Genomic DNA, 20,351 nt, shown 5'->3' with positions numbered 1-20,351 from the left:
GACCGATTAATTTTTTTATATTTAGATTTGTTCAAGTATGTCACTGCCTATTACATGTATTACGCTCAATTTTTACTGGATCCTTTTTCCTTCGGAATACATGTACCTTTTATTGTTCTGATTACATTGTATTAAATGTATTATTCGTCATGATATAAAATGAATGTGTTCGATTTACAAGGTATGTGTGTTGGGTAACTTCGGCCGCACACGGGGTATTTTCGATCGATGTGCAAATATAAACGAAATTATTCGCGTCATCTCTAATTTAACAAGCTAATTCAGAGAATTTGTGTCCCCCGCTTATTGAAAAAAGAAGAGCATGCGCAGTTTCGGGGGGGGGGGGGAGGGGGGTCACACTGCCCCCTGTATTTGTAGAATTATTAAATGTATACAAGTATATCAGTCGTCCAGTCCAATACGAAAAATCGTAATATTACGAAAATTCGTAATATAAGCAATTTCTAACTATTCTAAGAGTTACTTCCCTTTTTCTGATACACCTTGTATAACAGCTGTATAAGTTTCATTAATCATGATATCGTGGATATATGAAATATATGGAAAGCCGTAGGGTACCCCCACACTATTATTATTTTTTCCTATATAATTATACCAAAAATAATTATCTCTTCCAAAAATAAAAATCTTGCTTTTTTGACAACATTATTATTTTTCCTGCAACAATTATAATCTTGTCTGTCAAACGTGTACACATTATTTTTATTTTGTCCTAAAATTATAATTATTCACACCTCACAATTATAATCTTGCCAGTCAAAGTAGACACATTATAATGTTTCGCCTTCAAATTATAATCTTGTCAGTCGATGTCTATACACATTATTTTTATTTCGCCTCAAAATTATAATAATTATTCTTACTTAATAATTATAATCTTGTCTGTCCATGTGTACACATTATTTTTATTTCGCCCCAAAATTATTACACAATTATAATTCTCGTATTTTTATTCCCCACACATTATAATTTTCATCGCATCATACAATAAAAATCGGTAACGTTACACAATTATAATCTCCTACTCCAACAATAATAATTATGTCGACCAGAAATTTAAGATGCAACATTATTATTTAGACGCTTGACAAAATCAAACGTTTGTATGATTCGGATGCACAGTACGATTATAATTTTACTTGACAGCGAAACTCGCAAGATCATAATTATTGCTAGCGCTCTCGAGCGCTAGCAACTACGTTAGTCTATATTTCTGAAATACGCATGCTCGACTTCACGGTCGGGGATTCTGGGAAAACTACTGTAGATAGACTGTACGATAACAATTTCGTTTTGTCATACAAAAATAGAAATGATCCGAATTTACACTGGCCTTTCCTGTCTGATATGCGCGATATACATTTCATAGGTTAGAGACAGTTAATACCAGTCTAGATCCGGATTCTGATTTTTTTTTTTTAATTTATTGTCTTACCTACATATAAAAGTACAAGAAAAAATTTGGCCATATAATGCCAAGATTCTAGATATCTAGCTTTCCTTACAGTTTTACCACCTTAGTGGATAATTCCAGCAAGCTCGGAAAAAACAACAACAACGACAAAAATCTTTTTCAGAGTATGTCGGAAAGACATGTCAATTTAGTGTTTATCATCTGAAAATACTTGTATACATGTATGATCTGAAGTTTCTGTTTTGTTGTCTAACCTGCACGTAAATGAACAAAAAGTAACAGTAACTCGGGTCTTATAAAACCAAGACTGTTATTTCTAAAGTTATAATGAATACATAGCTTTTCTAATCTACCTTCATGGATTTTTCCGGCAAGCTCGGAAAACCGCGGCAACCTCGGATATGTTTTCCGAGCTTGCCGGAAAGGCCCGAAGGTGCTCATTGGTTCTACTGACCTTTTATTTTTCACATCGAAATTGAAATTACAGTAAAATACAGAATGCTTAAAGCACAGTTAGGAGTTATGCCATTGCCGACGTGAAGCATACTTTTAGATTCACCATTCTGAATTGTGACCCCCCCCCCCCCAACTCAACCCCCAGTGCACCAATCTGCCTTGCAATTAATAATTAATCGATTCAGCAAATTTAAGAAATGGTTCAGATATCTTCTGTATTTTATTATGCTACAGCGCTAGCTCACCAATCTTTTTAAAAGATAAGCTTGTTGTAGAGCTACATCATTATTTGGACGCTTGACTGGATCAAACGTCCTCTGGAAGCAGATCACCACGTGATGGTAATGCTATATATAAGCATTAGCACCTCGAGAGACGACCGAAAGTTTTTTACCGAGTATCTGAAAGACTGAGAGACTGAGAGATTTATGGAAAGAGGTAAGGCTACATTAAGCCTACATTAACATGCATATTATGAAAGGCCCAGATATTTAGCCAGTAAGGGGAGCGCCGCTCGAGGCACAGGCACCTGAATTTTTATCAATAAAGCCAAATATAGAGAGGGGTAGGGTTCGATGTTTGGCTTATTGATTGATAATAAATTCAGGTGCATGTGCTGGAGGCATTGACGGTCGTGCTAATCCCTATACAAAACAGCAGATACTCAGAAAGTCCATCACTTTACCCTGGACCTCTTGTTTGGCGTATATTTAATCATAAAATTATTGGATGTTTGGTAGAAAAACATGTATCAAAAGTAATAAATAATATTTTGAACCCCCCACTTTGGATTCGCTAAAAGAGAGATGGAGGAGAGGAATATTAATAATTTGTTGTGTTTTTAGCGTAAGAAATGTTCTGTGAAAGGAAATAGAGTAAAGTATGAAGAAAATTAAGTTGTGAAAAAAGAGCCCCCACCCCCCACCCCCAAACAACAAAATAGGATTTTCGGGTTAAGTGACTTTTCCCCCTTTTGTGTCAGAATTTTTCAGCCATTCTAAAAAAAAAAATATATATATAATCGGTTCACGATCGGGTTCGTGCTGCACTAAAATGTTCAAAAAACGAGGTTGTGGATTATGACAGAAGACGGTAAAGTAATATTGTGCATTGTTTTCAGCAATTTTTACCAGCAAATACTTAATATACTTGGCAAAATAATACCAGATGCAATCAAGACTGAATATTTTCCCCAATTTGAATTTTTATATCCCTATTTATTAATAAGTTAAAGACAGAGATATTTTATCGGGAAAATGAGTAACATAAGTAATTGTCATGTTATTCATACATTATGTGATTTTAGTCAAAGACATCTTTGTAAGACAGATTTCATTCCAACATTTCATTCATAAACAAGTAATCCAAAGTGTCCACATTTGGGGGGGGGGGGGGGCAGTTATCATATACAAGGTCTTACAAAATGACATCCTTAAAAGAAAAAGGGGATACCGGTAGGGGACATGTATTGCTTATGCAATACTCTCAGAATGCTTGTTGATGTATGAATTATATACAAAATGTTAAAACATAATATCTTTAAACTTTCAGTGTTCACATATTAAACTGAACTTAATTCCTAAAATGAAGAAAGATATTTTTTGTTGGCCATAATTTTCCTCCTTTTTTTCTGGCTCTTTTGTAAGCCTTGCAATGCCTGGGAAAGTCAAGCAACAGATTTGGCCAAATTGGCCCAACTATCCTCAAATTGATGGGAGCATTGTGAAATTTAATTATAAACATGCAGAGCGGAAATATATTGGGCCAATCTAAAATAAATGATGCATGGAACTGTTCATTGCTGCAGGGACATGTACTAATATAAATTCTGGAGGTGAAACAATTCAGTGAGGTATCAATTTAATGCAGTATTTATTTTCTTTAGGTTGATACACAAACAAAATCTCTATTTCCAATTTTTTTTTTTAGTTAGGATCATTATTCATTTCAGTAAGGTTTGACTTAGCTAAAAACATGCTACACAGTGTAATATTAATTATTAAAAAACATAATTGTTGAGGACTGATAGTTTGCAAAATAATATTTCACAGTTAATTCAAGTACCGGTACCAAGACATCATTATACGATACATATTAATTGTGAAGGAGGCTTATCATTAAACCCCTGAAAGACCCACACCCCACCTCATTTTATAAAAAATTTTTCCAGACTTTTTCATGTAAAATCACCTAGCCTCATTTAACATGGAATTTTGCAGGGGTTGAAATATACGGTAGCCTGACACCTGGGGCTAGTCATTTTAAGACACGGGCTACCTAATTTAAATGTAACGATAGTCAGTTGGACTAGCAGAACAAAAAAAGTTTGGGATCTTCAGTTTATCAAAGGTTTTCTATGTAGACTGTTTTCTTTTGATTGAGAACTAATTAAATTTGTTCCTGTTACCAAAGTATTTGACACTTTAATTTATTATGTTTTCATTTTGCATGAAAATTGTTGGGCTAGTTAGTTAGAGATTTGGGCTAGTAAATTTTAACTGATCAGTAGCCCCTGGGCTAGTGGGTTTTCCAGAAAAATTTCAACACCTGATTTTCTCCAACCAGTGTATATTGTTAACAGTGTTTAAAATAGATGGTTATTTTTGTTTATTTAATTTTCTGTAATATTTTAATTAGATTTTACATACTAATGAATAAAATGATGTTCCAGATCACCATGTTTTGCATGGAATGTGGGAGAAGCCTCGCTTACTTCGCGAAATTTTGCGGGAATTGCGGAGCTCAAGTTCAACATGTTAAAGGTATGTAATAAAAATAATCAAAAAACACATGGTCACTGAGAAGATTTTAAATACTTAAAGAATGTATTCTGCTGAGATAACTTGCATTTAACTTTTCAAAGTAGTGGTCAAAAATTAATGCATATTTCGATGGATAAAATAAAGGGAATTCTTCAGAAATGGCTGAGACCTTATAATTGGATATTAATTCCTGAAATTTTGTGGATTATTTTTTTTTAAATCTTTCTCCGAAGACAAGGTCAGAAAAGACGAAACTTACATGAAGCTTTATTACGTCTGTAAATTTAAAATTTTCATATCATAATCCCCAGGGGTAGGGGTAGGGTGGGGATACAACAGAGGGTCAAACCTCTACACTGGAATACATAGGAAAAATCTTTAATAATCTTCTTCTCAAGAACAACAAAACCATGATTAGTAATATTTATATGGATGCATCCTCGGGTAGTGTAGATTGAAGTTTGTTTAAGTCATGGCCTAGTGGAACTATAATATGTGATCAAAGTTTATTTAAGAAAATTCATACATACATATATATATATATATATATATATATATATATATATATATATATATATATATATATATATATATATATATATGCATCTAGAAAAAAAACTGCTGATGAAGAACAGAAGTGTGGTTAATTGCTCAGGTGAGATTGTTGCCCATGGGCCTATTGTTTTTGAAGGAGATGGAAGTCTAGCTGCTATGTTGGGAAAGCTATCATAAGTATTTAAAATACATTTAAATTTACGTGTTATTATTGTTATATTATTGTAATGTTATATTTGTAGATAAAGATTCAGCTACAAGTGGCAGTCGGGCAATAGAGGTTGGATGTCTCTCACCAGGTAATAATTTTAAGCTAATATTTAAGACCAGTACAATTGCAATTTTATTTCAAATTTAAGGATAATACATACATGTATGTGTATGTATCATATATGAGTATAAAAATTTCCGTATCTTAGCCAGAATACACTTCTCTTTTGAATTTTACTTTCAAAATTTTGAAATCTAGATGCAAAGAAAAGCCTTGCAATACTGAAAGCAAAATATTTGCCAAAGAAGAAAGAGATAAAAGAGAAGAAAGGGGAGAGGAGCAGTGTGAATGTGAGTGATCTTGTAGTGTAAATACATTTTTTTCAGAATGATTTAAATTTTTTCAACCTTACAAGAAATCACCCATATGTAAAGGTTGCAGGACTATGAGCAGTACATGTATATAGTGAAATGCCGTTCATTTTTTTTATTACAAAGTTGTATTTTCGGGCATGCATGTAAAGAAATGAGTGAATAGTTTTATCATACAACCATGTGCCTTGAAGTGGTGGAATTTTTTGTTTGAATGGAATGGTATGGTTTTTATTTTCGAACATCAATTGTAACACAATGACCCGCCCATTTCTTTAGAAACAAGAGAGATGTATTTGTTGCAATGTTTTCAGGCACCCCACTCTCTGGGACTAGCAACATGAGTTTTTCTGAAATGGAGATTTTTCAGAAATTATATGAGATAGTTAGAGACTCCCCCTTCTGTAAAACTAACATATTGCAACAAAAGTATACGTATATGTATGAATTTATCCTGTTTACCACAACATTTATTGGCCTTTCCGAAGAATTGGGCATGTCCTTATGTGGCATTCAATGTTCAAATGAAATCACAAAACCTTCCATTCTAATGGAAAATTTTACCACTTCATTGTATCATCATCGCTATTGAAGGGATTCATTGCTGATGTTTGACTGATACATTCTCATATACATGTATATCACTTAGTATATGTTCTCCCTTCAGGATTGGGTTACATGTATATAACACTTGAATCTATAGTGGAAAAGTACATTTTTCAGCCAATTTAATTTCAACGTGTTTCTTTTTCCCTATACTTTCAGCTGGTGCATTGCACCTGGATGAAGGTAGAGGTTCCCCAATCCTATTATTGTTACACTGATTATCCAACTTTGTATAATAATGTAACATTAGCAGAATTTATTACACTCATGATAAAAATGGAATTTGAACTAAATTGGTATAAAGACAAAAAATAGATTACCTGGTACTAGTATTGATGTCGTAAGATCTGCACTATACAAACTTTTATTTAGGAAATACAAATCCAAATTATGGATGGAAAGAAAAAGGCACTTAAACGAGCATTTCCTAGTGAAACTGGTTTAACAGGGACTTTAAAGATGCCAGTAAAACCTGGAGAAAATGCGAAGGACTGGATGAAAAGATTAACTAGCCAATTCAGGGGAAAGATATCCTTTGTCCCTTTTATTATGGGACCAGGGGGTTTACAGGAATTAAGTGAACCTGCAGCATTTAATATAGAAAATCTTTCTGCTTTAAAAACCCAAAGGAAGGCCAAGATATATGCCTTAGCTAAAGGAAAAGGTGAGAAAAGCCCTATAATTTCAAGTATAATTTACTAAGAATTTGATACTAATTTTCTAATTCAACTAAGGTAAGAGCTATGAAGTACTCTGATCAAAAATTTTTTAAAATGACAAATGTAATGGCTGTTTTAGTAAATACTGAATGCATTTTTTTAAAAAAAAAAATGGATGCTCTCCTCATATATTTTTTATGAAATGTATGCATTATCCATATTTTATATATGAAGACATAGTGTTGACATAATTAATTCAGTGTAATACGAATGCATTATTTCACCTTTATAAGACGACAAGAAATTCTGGAGAATTTTAATAATTGCACACAGGTCAAAAGCTGAAAGTGTATTTCAGACAACTGAGAAGCAATTTTTTAAAAAAAATTATTTTTCCTCTTGTTTTCAGCTCTACTGGTCAGAGACCAGAGGAGCTTATCTGATAGTAAGGTGTACGTTGTGCATTTTTCAAAATGCTACTCCTCCTACAGCTTTGGTCTGATTTTAATATAACGTGGCACACAAGTAGACTACACAGGGATACCTAATTGTCTTTATCATTTTATAATTTTGCTGAATGATGTTGCCATGGTTACTGAAATCCAAATTTCTGTAAAATTCCTTTAAAAGGCTACTCCTTCTTCAGTTTTAGTCTAGACTGCAATAAATCTTACTAGAGAAGAGACTAAAGCAAGGATTGTTATTCTATTATTGCTGTTGCAAAGTTTGAAGTACAAGTGCCACTTTTCTATCCTTTGTTAAAAGTACAAACCATTAAAGTTGCATTATCGACAGTGCCTTATTTTTATTATTGTTATTTGAACACGTCATATATGAAATTTATGATTAAAGAAGAAAGATTATATTATTGAGAAATAGAGCCACAATAGAGTGGTGATTTGTAATTGCTTAAAGCTTGGTTATCAATAAATATGATATGGAAAAATATTGCTTCTCAGTTGGCTATGTTATTTTATTGTTATATATTTCAGTTTGAATTGTTCGAAATTTTTAATTTGAAGTTCTGAGCTCACCTGATCTGAAGACAATTGAGCTTTTTTATCAAAATTTGTCAATTGCCTGTTCTTGTTATTATTGTCATTGTAAACTTTTTCATATTTCCATCTTCAATCCACCAGGCCAATTTCAACCAAACTTGCTATAAAATTTAATGGCATCTTTCAAAGAATTTCTGTTCAAACCTTACTGGGCCAGAAAATTTATAACATATGTGTTAGTTATATTGCATTGTGCAGATTCAAACTGGTTAAAATCATAATCCCCACCCTGGGGTAGGCTAGGGCCACAGTATGCATGAAAGTTGTTCATGATAATATGTAGGAAAAAATCTTAACAAGAACCCCTGGGAGTAGAGTTGGGATACAATGGACAATCACATTTTTACATAGAAAAACATCTTTCAAAATCTTCCTCTGAAGAGCAGTGAAGCTAGTCATTCTGAAATTCAAGTATCCTCAGGTAGTGTTGATTCATTCTTTTTTCAAATCATGACCCCTGGGGATAGGGGGGATCAAAATGGATGATCAGTTTTACTTAAGAATACATTGAAAAAAATCTTACTCTCAGGAAAAATTAAGCCTTGATTAGTCATATTGATTTGAAAGCATCCTCAGGTAGTGTAAATACAAGTCTGTTCAAATCATGATCCCTGTGTATAAGGGTGAGGACACAGTAGGTGATCCAAGTTTTACATAATAGAGGTACAGTAAACCATGCTCAGAGTGAGTGGAGGCTTACAATCTTTTTTATTCCAATGGGTTTAAAAATGTATGATGATCGAACTTAATGGATGTAATGAATAAATTGTTTATTCCAAAGCAATATTGTCTGTCTCTGTAATTTCTTTAATATTAACATATTAATATTAACATGTTTTACAGTATATGCGTAAGAAGTCCTTAAAAAAATTATTTTCAAGAACAGCAAATGCATGATTAAACTTATGAATATTGAAGCATCTTCAGGAAGCTTTGATTAAAGTTTGTTCAAATCTTGACAGCTGGGGGTAGATGGGGTAGATTTAGGCCACAAAGGGGGATTAAAGTTTTCATAAGAATGTACAGGAACTTTTTTTGAGAATGTTTTCTCAAGAACTGCAAAGCTGTCATAACTTATGGAAACATCCTCAGATAATGTTATTTCATCCCTCTTTTTTTTCAAATTATGAACTCCATTTGGTAGAGTAGAGCCACAATAGTAAACAAAATTTTAAATAGGTTTATACACATGCAGTGCTTTCAGAAAGATTAGAATCAGCTGGTACTTGTACAAAAATAGGAGGTACCTTATAAGCAATTTCAATTACGTATGTTATCAAATTTATTTTGAAAGGCCTGCACATGATACTGGAAACAATTTCCTGATGTAGAAAAGCAAGGCTATGACTCGCATGAGTTTTCTAGCCCATGGGCCACTTTCTGAAAGTGTTTGACTTGTTCATCAATAATAATGTGAAAAAGTTCTAAATTTTTATCAGTGTAGAAGCCATTCATGAATTTTTGAATACTGTAGAAGTACATTTTTCTGTTTGGTATCAATGTACACTATGTACGGTGTCACAAATTTTCTGCGGAAATTTGCTCCAGCATACTTAAAGTACATATAAGGTTTATAGAGGCACTCTAAGAAATCTATTTCCGTTTTTTAAAATTTTATATCCATGGATTGAATAGAAATTGTGACTACGTGGAATCATGACATTATGAAAAAAGTATGTTAACAGTAATTAAATGATTATGCATCCTGTATATCTTCATTATAAAATCTTATTTTCTGTCATTGTGATATTCTTAGTCTAAAAAAAAATATTCTTTTATCATTTATGGTAATATTTATAACTTTAATATGCACCAGTGTTCTGAATGCAGAAAATAAAATGGAATAAGGTTGGTTGTTGTTGAATAATGAATTCTTTTTCTATCTGTAGGACCAGGAACTACCAAAGATTTCTTCACCGAGAACAGTTAGTATCTATATACATTAATTTATAATGTACTCTTAAAGAAAACTGAAGTGAAAAAAACATGGGTAACATAATATGCACTAATTATTGAATTACTTGACTAGAAATTGTGAATAATGGTCACAAGATCACCTTGGTCACTGTGCCCAGATTTACTCAACCATGAAATGTATGACATCATATAGGGAAAGTGTTCAAGCTAAAAACATACATGATGATGGCAACATGCAATTCGCAAAGGATTGTGGCTCCAGAAGTAACTGTGAAAAAAATTCATTTGGATTAACTTGCCAAGTCTGAATTTTCCCTTCACCAGGCGTAGTCATTTGAGCTAGCAGTGCGATAATATACATAGATATTTATGAAAAAGGATTGTTGTGTTGGAGATTTTGCTAATTAAATAAGGCTTTTATCATTAATAGCTATAATATGAGTAATAGACAATGTATATACCCATAATGAGCATTTTTTATGTGGTGGGGGTGTACTGAGTTGACCATCTCTTTCTGTCTCTCTGCTTGTATACATTTTGTTCAAAACCATTATTCCAGATCTTTAACTTTTACATTTCGAAGCATTTATGAAATAATCATTTGATCAGCTCTGACTTGTTACTTTTTAGTTTATGCAATATGATATCTATATGTTTATCAATAATTTCAGATATCTGATGAAACAGACAGTGAGGTATGCAAAAGCATAACATAAATACTAACCAGTTAAACTTTGTGTGTATGAAGACCGATAAATTAAGAACTTAGCATAAAAAGCAAAGATTTGATATGTAATATACATGTATTTCACTTTCAGTCCTCAGAAATGGAGTTTGTAATGGAAAAGTCAAAAAAGAATTACCACAAATTGTGAGTATATTAAAATTCAGCATAAAAAAAAGTTTATTTAAATGAAGTGCTAGTACAGCTAAGTTTGTTATCTTGGACTTCTGTCCAATCTTCAAGATATAATCAATTATTAAGATTTTGAGGTTAAAATACCTGAAGAAGAAATAATTTGGACTATCAGGTTACTTAGGATATCAGTTGTTGTTCTTGATATATCAATTTTTGAGATTTCAAAGTTCAACTGTATATGTTGGATTGGTGCACCATATTTAAAAATTTACCCGTGTGATGCTAACCTTAACTTGTATGCAATATTAGTTTATCTAAATACAGTGTGTATTCAATTAAATTTGAATAAGAACATGTGACAAACTGTCAAAATTGTTGGTAAGTACTAAAACTAAAAATTTCCCTGTAAAGTAATAAAATTTGAATTCTTCCTCTTATGAAACAAGTTATTGAGGGCATATACTTTGCATCACTATAAATGAAAGTGTTAGCTTGAGGACTAGATTGCATAAGAACCCTATTAATTAAGATAAAAAAAATTTTGTTACATTCTTTGACGCTGTAGTAACTAGTCTTTTAATTTTCAAGGATATAAATATTTTTTAAGAATATTGTACAATGGATAAAGAGAATACCCTTTTCCATATCACATACGGTATCAGCCCCAGACACCAACATCAGTTAGAAAGTTGAAGACCCGAGGCTGATGTTGGTCGAGGGCTGATACAGGATGTGATATGAAAAAGGGTATGCTTTATGATGATTATCACATACTTAGTATGTGATATGTGCCTAACGGCCTCAGGCAAACAGTTTGGTTCTTGGGTCCGTCAAAACATATATTGCCCTTGAACCCAGCAATAAATGTGTATTGTTATACCCTTGTAAATATTGTTCTATATATATACCCCAGAAAAATCCAAGAAGAGTAAATGTTTTTGCATTGGTCTATCAATTTTATTGTTGATTGGTCTGTCAGTCTAACATGAGAATTGTTAGAGTGCAGCGTTACTGCAGGTGACTGTTGTTCAATATTGGCAACACGAAAATAGCTGAAGTTTAGAGCTGCATGAGTTGTCCTATGCTTTTTGAAAGATTGCTTCAGGAAATAATTATGTTTTGTGATAAATAATTTTTAGATAAAAAGCTGAAGGATTAATTATTCTCATTACTTGTCATTTATACTGGATGTAGAATGATTTTCATAGTTCATTCATAGTTAGCAGTTAATTAACTAATACTATGTATGTGTGATCAATGATTAAAATTTAGTGTTTTAAGTCATATCGTTGGAAGAAATAAAGTAGCCTCTTGCATTTGGAAATGTATGTTCTAAGAGATGTCCATTTAATTGAGCATGGTAATGTTTTTACTATGTACATGTTTTGTTGTCTGCAGTTTTCCAAGAAAATGAGGAAGAGGAAAAAGTCTGCAGCTAAGCCGGTGGAAGAATATTCAGTACATGTTAGTACATATAAATTTCTCCTTATATATAAATTTGCCATATCACACTTGTAAACAATCTTTAACATCATTTCAAATAAAAGTTGTGTTAAAAAGAAAAAAAAATATAACCCAACCTGTCTCTTGTATGCTCCTATAGAAAATGGAAAATGTTTAATATACATGTTGACACAGTACATTTTACATTGGGTACTAAGGGAAGGGATTAACAAGTATTTTGACTACTACTTAGCAATTTTGTTCTTAGTTTTTTAACAATTTGCAGGTGTTTAATAACTTGACTCAAACATTTTTTTTTAAAGATTTCTGATGATTCTGACCTACCAGACATCCCCTCAGATATTACAGATCCAAAGTGTGACTCTGTATGTAAACAAAAATAATTACATTCATTATTAATTTACAGTGGTATTTAAATAATAAGAGTAAGTAAGTAGATGTAAGCAGTCTGTTACGTCTAAATATTTTCTCTTTTTCATAAGGTTTCAGAGGGAATTATTTACAGGATCATGATAAGTCTTAACAATTCACGTTTTATACACAAAGGCAGTTTTCTTACCTGTAATTTTTGGGGGCTTCAAATTGTTATATATCAGCATATTTTTAGCTCACCTCGATGAAGTCAAGATGAGCTTATGCTATACCCCCAGCATTGGCGTCGGTGTCCCGGTTAAAGTTTTAGGAGCAAGTCCATTCCCAAATAACTATAAGCCCTACCTGGACCAAACTTGCATTGATGATGCATCTGGGGATGGACACTACCACACTTGCTTCAGATGCTGGATCTGGCCTAGATTTTCCAGTTGAGTGACCAGGTTACAGTTTTTGGAGCAGGTCCATACCCAAGTAACTATTGGCCCTATCTGGACCAAACTTGCATGGATGATGGATGTAGGGATGGACACTACCACACTTGCTTCGGATGCTGGATCTGACCTAGATTTTCCAGATGAGTGACCAGGTTGAAGTTTTTGGAACAGGTCCATTCCCAAGTAACTAGAAGCTCTACCTTGAACAAACTTTCATGGATTATGCATCTAGGGATGGACACTACCACACTTGCATCAGATGCTGGATTCGACCTAGATTTTCCACATGAGTGAATTTTAGCCATATTTTAACCAAATTAGCATGGATGATGTAGCTAGGGATGGTCACTTCCAGACTTGCTTTGGATTCTGAATCTGACCTACATTTTCCAGATGAGTGACCAGGATAATTTTTTTGGAGTAGCTATATAACATTTTGGCTTGTTATGATTAATCTTGCATAGATGGTGCATCTAAGGATGAAAACTTCCAGACTTACTTTGGATGTTGGAACTGACCAAAATTTTCTTGACTAGTAAACAGGATAAACGTTTTTTGAACAGGTCTATTTCCAAGTAACTATAAGTCATACTTAAACCAAACTTGCATGGACATTGATGTTGGGATGTACACTAAATAAAAAAAAATATGATGTGAAAGTTGCCTTACTTAAAGATAACATTCGTCGAGGTGAGCTTTGTAATCCTTGATTACCTATGTTTAAACTTAATTATTTCCTTGAATTTTTCATGTAATATTCTGATAATTAACTTGTTGTGATCAAATTTTTTTCATTGGTTGTTGTCGACATATTTGTCATAAAATTTATACAATTTCATCTTCTTCTCCAGAACAAAACTTGCCACAGAGTAATCTTGGGTAAAGGGGATTCAAGTTTGTTCAAACTTAAATTATCCAAGGGGAGATATTTAAGAAAAGTAATAGAATCATGTGGGGTCATTTGACCATCTTCTACTCGAGAACCACAGGGCCAGAAAAGACAAAACTTTTGTGAAAGATTTCTGACATCAAGTTTGTTGAAATCATGGCCTTTGAGGGAAGGAGGGGTCATAGTTTGATGTCAAATTTAATGCAGTTTTAGTTTTAGTATTTGCTATATGAATATTGTTGCTAACCTTATGTGCTTTGAATTACTGGGGTACATCTCAGAATAAAACCTTATGAATTACTTTCTAAATATGATTTTAACTGTTTAAGAATTTGAAAACATCCACTCCAAAGAAAAGTGCATGGTCTACTGCTACGGTTACCACTGAAGATAAAATACAGGTATGTCTAATGTCATGGAAAGTCCATTATATTGATGTGAATGTAACCATCAGAAAATACTGATTTTATTTTAATTGTTGTAAAAACAAAAAATGAATGACTACAATGTACTTTATAATGTAATTTAGAATTTCAAATCCATTCCAAAAGAAAGTGCATGTTCTACTGCTACAGTTACAAATGAAGATAAAATACAGGTATGTCTAATGTCAGGGAAAGTCCATTATATTGAAGTGCATTGTATTGAAGTGAATGTTTCCATCAGAAAAAAAATTGTTTTTATTTTAATTGTTGTAAAAAAAAATTTAAATGACTACAGTGTATTCTATAATGTAATTTAGAATTTCAAATCCATTCCAAAAGAAAGTGCATGTTCTACTGCTACGGTTACCAATGACGATAAAATACAGGTATGTCTAATGTCAGGGAAAGTCCATTGTATTGATGTAAATGTTTCCATCAGAAAATAATGATTATTTTTTTATTGTTGTTAATTGTTGTAAAAAGAGTTACCAATGACCAACTACGGTTACCAATGAAGATTTTTACTACCCCATTTTTACTAGCCCAAGGGGCTACCTTCGTGCAAAGAACCCCCAAAAATTGTAGCCCCAGGTGTCCGGCGATGCTAATTGCACACCCCTGTTGCATGTAAAGTCCATTATATTCATGTGAATGTTTCCATCAGAAAATAATGATTATTTTTTAATTGTTGTAAAAAAAAAATTGAATGACTACAATGTACTTTATAATGTAATTTAGAATTTCAAATCCATTCCAAAAGAAAGTGCATGTTCTACTGCTATGGTTACCAATGACGATAAAATACAGGTATGTCTAATGTCAGGGAAAGTCCATTGTATTGATGTAAATGTTTCCATCAGAAAATACTTTTTCTATTTTAATTGTTGTTAAACAATTTTTTTTTATTAATATAGACTACAATGTATTTTGTAATTCAGAATTTCAAATCAATTCTAAGGAAAAAATATTTGTACTCCTGCTGATGAAATACAGATATGTGATTCTTTAAAAAAAATTGTGTAACATAGTAGTGTTTATAAAAAAAGTATGTTTTCAGTATTTAATATTTTTCAGTTGATGGAGTCACCTAATTCATATTTTGAGCAAGGGCAGTCTCATTTGTCACCTGAGAAAGAGGTAAATATATTTATCATACTTGTATAAATACATTGAGTACAAATCGGTTAACATTACTTTTTTAAGGACTCTGAAGAAGTTGTAAATATGCTGTCTTAAGAGTTCTCTATTGACCATAGTGTTTGTTTATACATAAGAATAGCTAGGAAATTTTGGCAGTTACCCCTGCCAAAAATGATGAAAAGTTCCCTATGCCCCCTCCTGCCCCTCTTACAGTGTCCCGTTTTGCCCCCCCCCCCCCCCCAGGGTCCACACATGCTGTTCTTTTTACCTTAAGCAGGGAACACAGTTTCTCTGAATTAGCTTGTTTTCCCCTTAATTTGGGGAAAAAATTTTCTGAATTACTTGTCATTTAAAACAACTTTTTCCCTTACAGATCATAGACCAGGAGATAAAAAAGCTTTTTGATGTAAGTTTTTGGTTCAACGATGATTGTTAGTAAATAAATTGTGAAAAGGAAGACCAAAGAAAATGTCCTTGTGCTACAATACTGTAAACCATGTGCAGTAGTACAGCAGATTTCTTGACTATATAACCATTTTACATTTATGAATATTTTGATGCCTTTTCAATATTCCATTTAATATATATATATAAAAGTAATGGTTCAACAGAAATCTTGGGATAGCTTATTATATGAAAACAGTTGTGTTATTGTGGCTAGTTTTATTCCATGTACATGTTTCTCTTGATTTCACATTTTATAAATAAAAAATGTATTATTTCCAATTGTGAAAATTTCTTTCCAGCTCATGGACATGAAGATAAAGAGAAAAAAGGTTAGTAAATGCCTGGAATATTTCTTCATTTCTTATCCTATGATTGTGGGTATATAGTTGTAACAAATCCACAGTGACTGAACCTATTGTGGCAACAGTTTAATACATTGCCTCAATAACAGTTACTTAAATCTCCTTTTTCTAAAAAGGACATATACAATTTTGAAGTCTTAAATAATGATAGATATGCTTTACCAAGAGCTTAAACCATTATGTGCAGAAAAGCCATAGCACAGACTTTAGTGAATATTTCACAATATTAGCTGTTGTATTTGTAAGCATTGTTGTTAATTAAATATAAATGGACTTTTTTAAAGATGGCTGATGATGCTGTCATTTCCTATCCTCGTAAAGAGGATCGGAAATTCATTACCATTATTTATGAAGATCATGGAGGGATGTCTTTTACAAGACCGTTTTGTAAAGACGACACTCTGCAGGTAAAAATATTATACATTTTTCAACTCGCCTGACCTGAGGGGTCAAGCAAGCTTTTCTGATTTTGAAGTGTCTAGCATATGTCTGTCTCTCTGTTGTGTGTTTCTGTGAACTTTCCACCTTTTCACCTTCTCCAGAACCATTCGGCTAATATCAACAAAACTTGCCACAAAGCATCTTTGGGGGAAGGGGACTCAGGTTTATTTATATGAATCACCACACCTTCTATTAAAATTTTTAGCTCACCTGAGCTGAAAGCTCAAGTGACCTTTTTTGATCACCTGTTGTGCGTCGTCTGTCTGCCTGTTTGTTCATCTGTTAAATTTTAACATTTTCAACTTCTCAAGAACCACTGGGCCAATTTTAATCAAAATTGGTACAAAATATCCTTTGGGTAGGAGAGTTTAAATTGTTAATATGAAGGGTCTAGCTCCTTTACAAGGGAAGATAATCAAGAAAAGGCAAAAATAGGGTGGGGTCATTAAAAAATCTTCTCAAGAACCACTGGGACAGAAAAGCTGAAACTTATATGGAAGCATCCTGGGGTAGTGCAGATTTTAAATTCTTCAAATCATGACCCCAGGGTAGGGTGGGGCCATGTTAGGGAATCCAACTTTTACATTGAAATATATAGAAAAAACTTCAAAGATTTTCGTTTCAAGAACCACTGAGCCAGAAAAGCTGAAACTAATGTGGAAGCTTTCTTGGGTAGTTTAGGTTCTAATCATGACCCCTGGGGGTTGGGTGGGGCCACAACAGATATTATAAGAGGGAAAATTTGGTGAACAACAGCAAGGCTGAAGTTACTCAGATGAGCACTGTGGCCCATGGACCTCTTGTTAAAAATTATTATTTAATGGCATACTTTAAAAATGTTTTTTCAATAGCCATTGGGCCAAAAAGATAATACATAAAGGCTTTGTTAAAAGTGAAAAATGAGTTTGTTCCAACCATGCTACATGTAGAGTTACAATGGGCAAACAACTTTTAATATAGATACATATAGGAACAAATTTTTGTAAAGTCATCCTTCTTAAGAACCTTATGGCTGGAAGAGTTGAAACTTGCATGAAAGATTAATTATACAGTCTAGACTTTAGTTTGTTCATATCCTGACCTCAGGGGTTTAAGAGGGGGCTATGATACATGATCAGTTTTATTTAAAAATATATTGTAAAAAATCTGAAGAAAAAGAGCTAAGACGTAATTATTCATATTAATAATAGAAGCATCTTCTGGTTGTGTAGGTTGAAGTTTCTTCAAAATATGAATGTGAAAGGATGAAAGTTTTACACCGGAATGGATAGGGGAAAAGTTGCGAATGTAGAACAGCATGACCATTGTTACAAATTTAGGAGAAAATTAGAAAGAAATTTTGAAAACCTCATTTAGATTTTCATAATCCTTTTCACTCCAGGGACCTTTGTAAGGTCCCAAATGGACAGATGAATTCAATGTCTAAAAACTGTTATCTCTTTGCACATTAATTCATAAGAAAAAAATGCATAAAGGAAACAAGGAGACCTACTACCAAGGTCATGAAATTCAAAACAAAATAATTTCCTTTATTTCTGTGCAAAGTGAAGAGCTGTAAGCAAAGTGCCTCCTAAATTGACTTGTTGGGCAAACCTAAACTGTGACTTGTTGGGCAAACTTTTTTTGGATATTTGACATTGTGGTAAAGATGAAGATTTTCAAATGGGTTTCTCAGCAGTCAATATTTTGATGTTTCCACTGAGTTACGAATTACTTTTTTGGATACTTTCAGAGTATTTTCACATATATATGCAGGGAAGTAGAGGCAGAAATCCTGCCACCTGTCTTCCACCTGGAGTGTGTGAATCCACTGAAATGTCTGGTTGAAGGTTGCAAACATTGTTATGAGCTGGAAGCCAGCCACCATGAGTTTATTTCTTCACTGCCAGATGTATTAATTCTTAAAGAAGGGGCAAGTATAATAATGGTTTTTATCATTTTGAAGGAAATTTGCAACATTTATAGAACAAAAAAAAATTAATCAATAGTTTCTCAGGCACCGCTGCATCAGGTCAAACACTGCCGCATTGATAAAATTTATTGACATATTGAAAAGGTATGAGTAATATACTCTGACATAATTTTTCCAAGTTGTAAAAGAAAACTGAGTTACTCCCCTTTTCATAAATGCTAATAGATAGACGCTTTTATTAGATAAACCAATACATTTCTTGTTAATACAGTATTTTACGAATTAACTTTGTTTGAAATAATATTATTTAAAGCTATAATTAATGAGAGAACAATAAAAGTAAGAATCAGTTGATATCATTTTTTTAAAGGTATAACACCTGCTTTAAAAAAGAAAAAAAAGAAAAGAACCTGTCTGCTGCATTGAATTTTGAAAATTTTGGCCTGAGAAACTATTAATTAATTTTTTATGGCCTTACTGGTACTTCTTACTGACTGTATAAATTATCAGGTAAACACTTGCAGTCATACTTTTTCATTGAAAATTCAATGCAAGTTATAATAATTTTCAAGACACTTTAAGACCTTCCTTTTCTTAAATTACATGTATAACTGTACATGTACAGTAGAATACTATAAATAAGGTCAAATGTAACACATCAGAATGCTAGATTTAAAGTAACACTGAAATTTTTAAAAGCTTAAATTAATGTTTAAATGTTTTATTAAAAAGTACCTATTACATATGTATGTTGTTTTTCTAGTTTAACAATAATATTAATACACATAATGGTACATGTTATGTTTCAGAACTTCTTAATGGATGATACAATGACCAATTTTGGAAATGTGCTCATGTAAGGGACAGGACCTTCACCACCAAAACGTGTATATCTACACTAGCTCTAATTATCTCTACACATGTAGTGTGTTGTTCATCATTAAATACATATTGTTTCCATAACTTTTATGATACATGTATTATGTACATTGAAATGAATATTATCATGTACATTAAAAGAATTGCTCAAAGAAAATTTAAAAGGAAATCATTTTAAGGTAATTTGAATGTTAGCCACAGATCAGTTTCTCTTATTTCTTTTTTATTTGTCACAATGGGTTATCATAATTTCTTCTCCTTTAATTGTTTTTACGTCTCTTCTTACTGGTATTTATATGCAATAGTTTTCCTTACATGAAAGAAGTCCTCAGTTGTTTTGTTTTATATTTTGATTTAAATGAATAAATGTGTTAATTTTATGAAGTTTTGTTTAGTTTTTACCTTACCTGAGCTTTTTCTGATCGCATTTTGTCTGCCGTCCATCTGTAAACTTTTCACATTTTCGACTTCTTCTCCAGTAACAAAGGGCCAATTTCATCCAAACATGTAACAAAGCGTCCTTGGGTGTAGGGGATTCAAGTTTGATCAAATGAAGTGCTACGCCCTCTTTCAATAGGAAATAATTAAGAAATAGTAAAAATCTGGTGATGTCTTTCAAAAATCTTCCTCTCAAGAACCAATGGACCAAAAAAATTGAAATTTATTTTGAATCTTCTTTACATAGTGAAGATTT

The 20,351-nt window shown here is 32.5% G+C and overlaps 2 protein-coding genes across 3 annotated transcripts; both read left to right on the top strand.

Moving 5' to 3' along the window:
- The first annotated feature begins 2,228 nt into the window (after positions 1 to 2,228).
- LOC133176478 (uncharacterized) lies at positions 2,229 to 10,873 on the top strand. Its single transcript, XM_061311591.1, has 8 exons — positions 2,229 to 2,329; positions 4,563 to 4,653; positions 5,451 to 5,507; positions 5,678 to 5,769; positions 6,769 to 7,060; positions 10,003 to 10,038; positions 10,702 to 10,725; positions 10,849 to 10,873. Exons 2-7 carry the CDS (start codon positions 4,569 to 4,571, stop codon positions 10,707 to 10,709), a joined length of 570 nt encoding a protein of 189 aa, XP_061167575.1. The 5' UTR covers positions 2,229 to 2,329; positions 4,563 to 4,568; the 3' UTR covers positions 10,710 to 10,725; positions 10,849 to 10,873.
- A 1,420-nt stretch (positions 10,874 to 12,293) lies between these two features.
- On the top strand, positions 12,294 to 19,980 carry LOC133176462 (uncharacterized). 2 transcript variants are annotated; one of them, XM_061311580.1, is made up of 12 exons: positions 12,294 to 12,353; positions 12,656 to 12,718; positions 14,381 to 14,452; positions 14,581 to 14,649; positions 14,794 to 14,862; positions 15,215 to 15,283; positions 15,551 to 15,613; positions 15,990 to 16,022; positions 16,363 to 16,392; positions 16,710 to 16,832; positions 18,599 to 18,778; positions 19,588 to 19,980. In XM_061311580.1, exons 1-12 carry the CDS (start codon positions 12,300 to 12,302, stop codon positions 19,636 to 19,638), a joined length of 876 nt encoding a protein of 291 aa, XP_061167564.1. In that variant the 5' UTR covers positions 12,294 to 12,299; the 3' UTR covers positions 19,639 to 19,980. The 2 variants fall into 2 exon arrangements, with proteins under 2 accessions (XP_061167564.1, XP_061167565.1); XM_061311581.1 differs by lacking the exon at positions 15,215 to 15,283.
- Positions 19,981 to 20,351: the final 371 nt, after the last annotated feature.

This window comes from Saccostrea echinata, unplaced genomic scaffold (genome assembly GCF_033153115.1).
Source record: "Saccostrea echinata isolate AGI-Se365-2 ecotype Australia unplaced genomic scaffold, CSIRO_AGI_Sech_v1 ptg000075l, whole genome shotgun sequence".
Taxonomy (NCBI): Eukaryota; Metazoa; Mollusca; class Bivalvia; order Ostreida; family Ostreidae; genus Saccostrea; species Saccostrea echinata.
This window is presented reverse-complemented; position numbering and strand designations above follow the sequence as displayed.

Coding starts and splice junctions, on each gene's coding strand:
- LOC133176478 (XM_061311591.1), top strand. CDS start 4,569: ATGTTTTGCATGGAATGTGGGAGAAGCCTCGCTTACTTCGCGAAATTT. Junction 4,654..5,450: donor TCAAGTTCAACATGTTAAAG/GTATGTAATAAA, acceptor TTATATTTGTAG/ATAAAGATTCAGCTACAAGT. Junction 7,061..10,002: donor TGCCTTAGCTAAAGGAAAAG/GTGAGAAAAGCC, acceptor TTCTATCTGTAG/GACCAGGAACTACCAAAGAT.
- LOC133176462 (XM_061311580.1), top strand. CDS start 12,300: ATGAGGAAGAGGAAAAAGTCTGCAGCTAAGCCGGTGGAAGAATATTCA. Junction 12,719..14,380: donor CAGATCCAAAGTGTGACTCT/GTATGTAAACAA, acceptor TAACTGTTTAAG/AATTTGAAAACATCCACTCC. Junction 14,650..14,793: donor CAAATGAAGATAAAATACAG/GTATGTCTAATG, acceptor AATGTAATTTAG/AATTTCAAATCCATTCCAAA.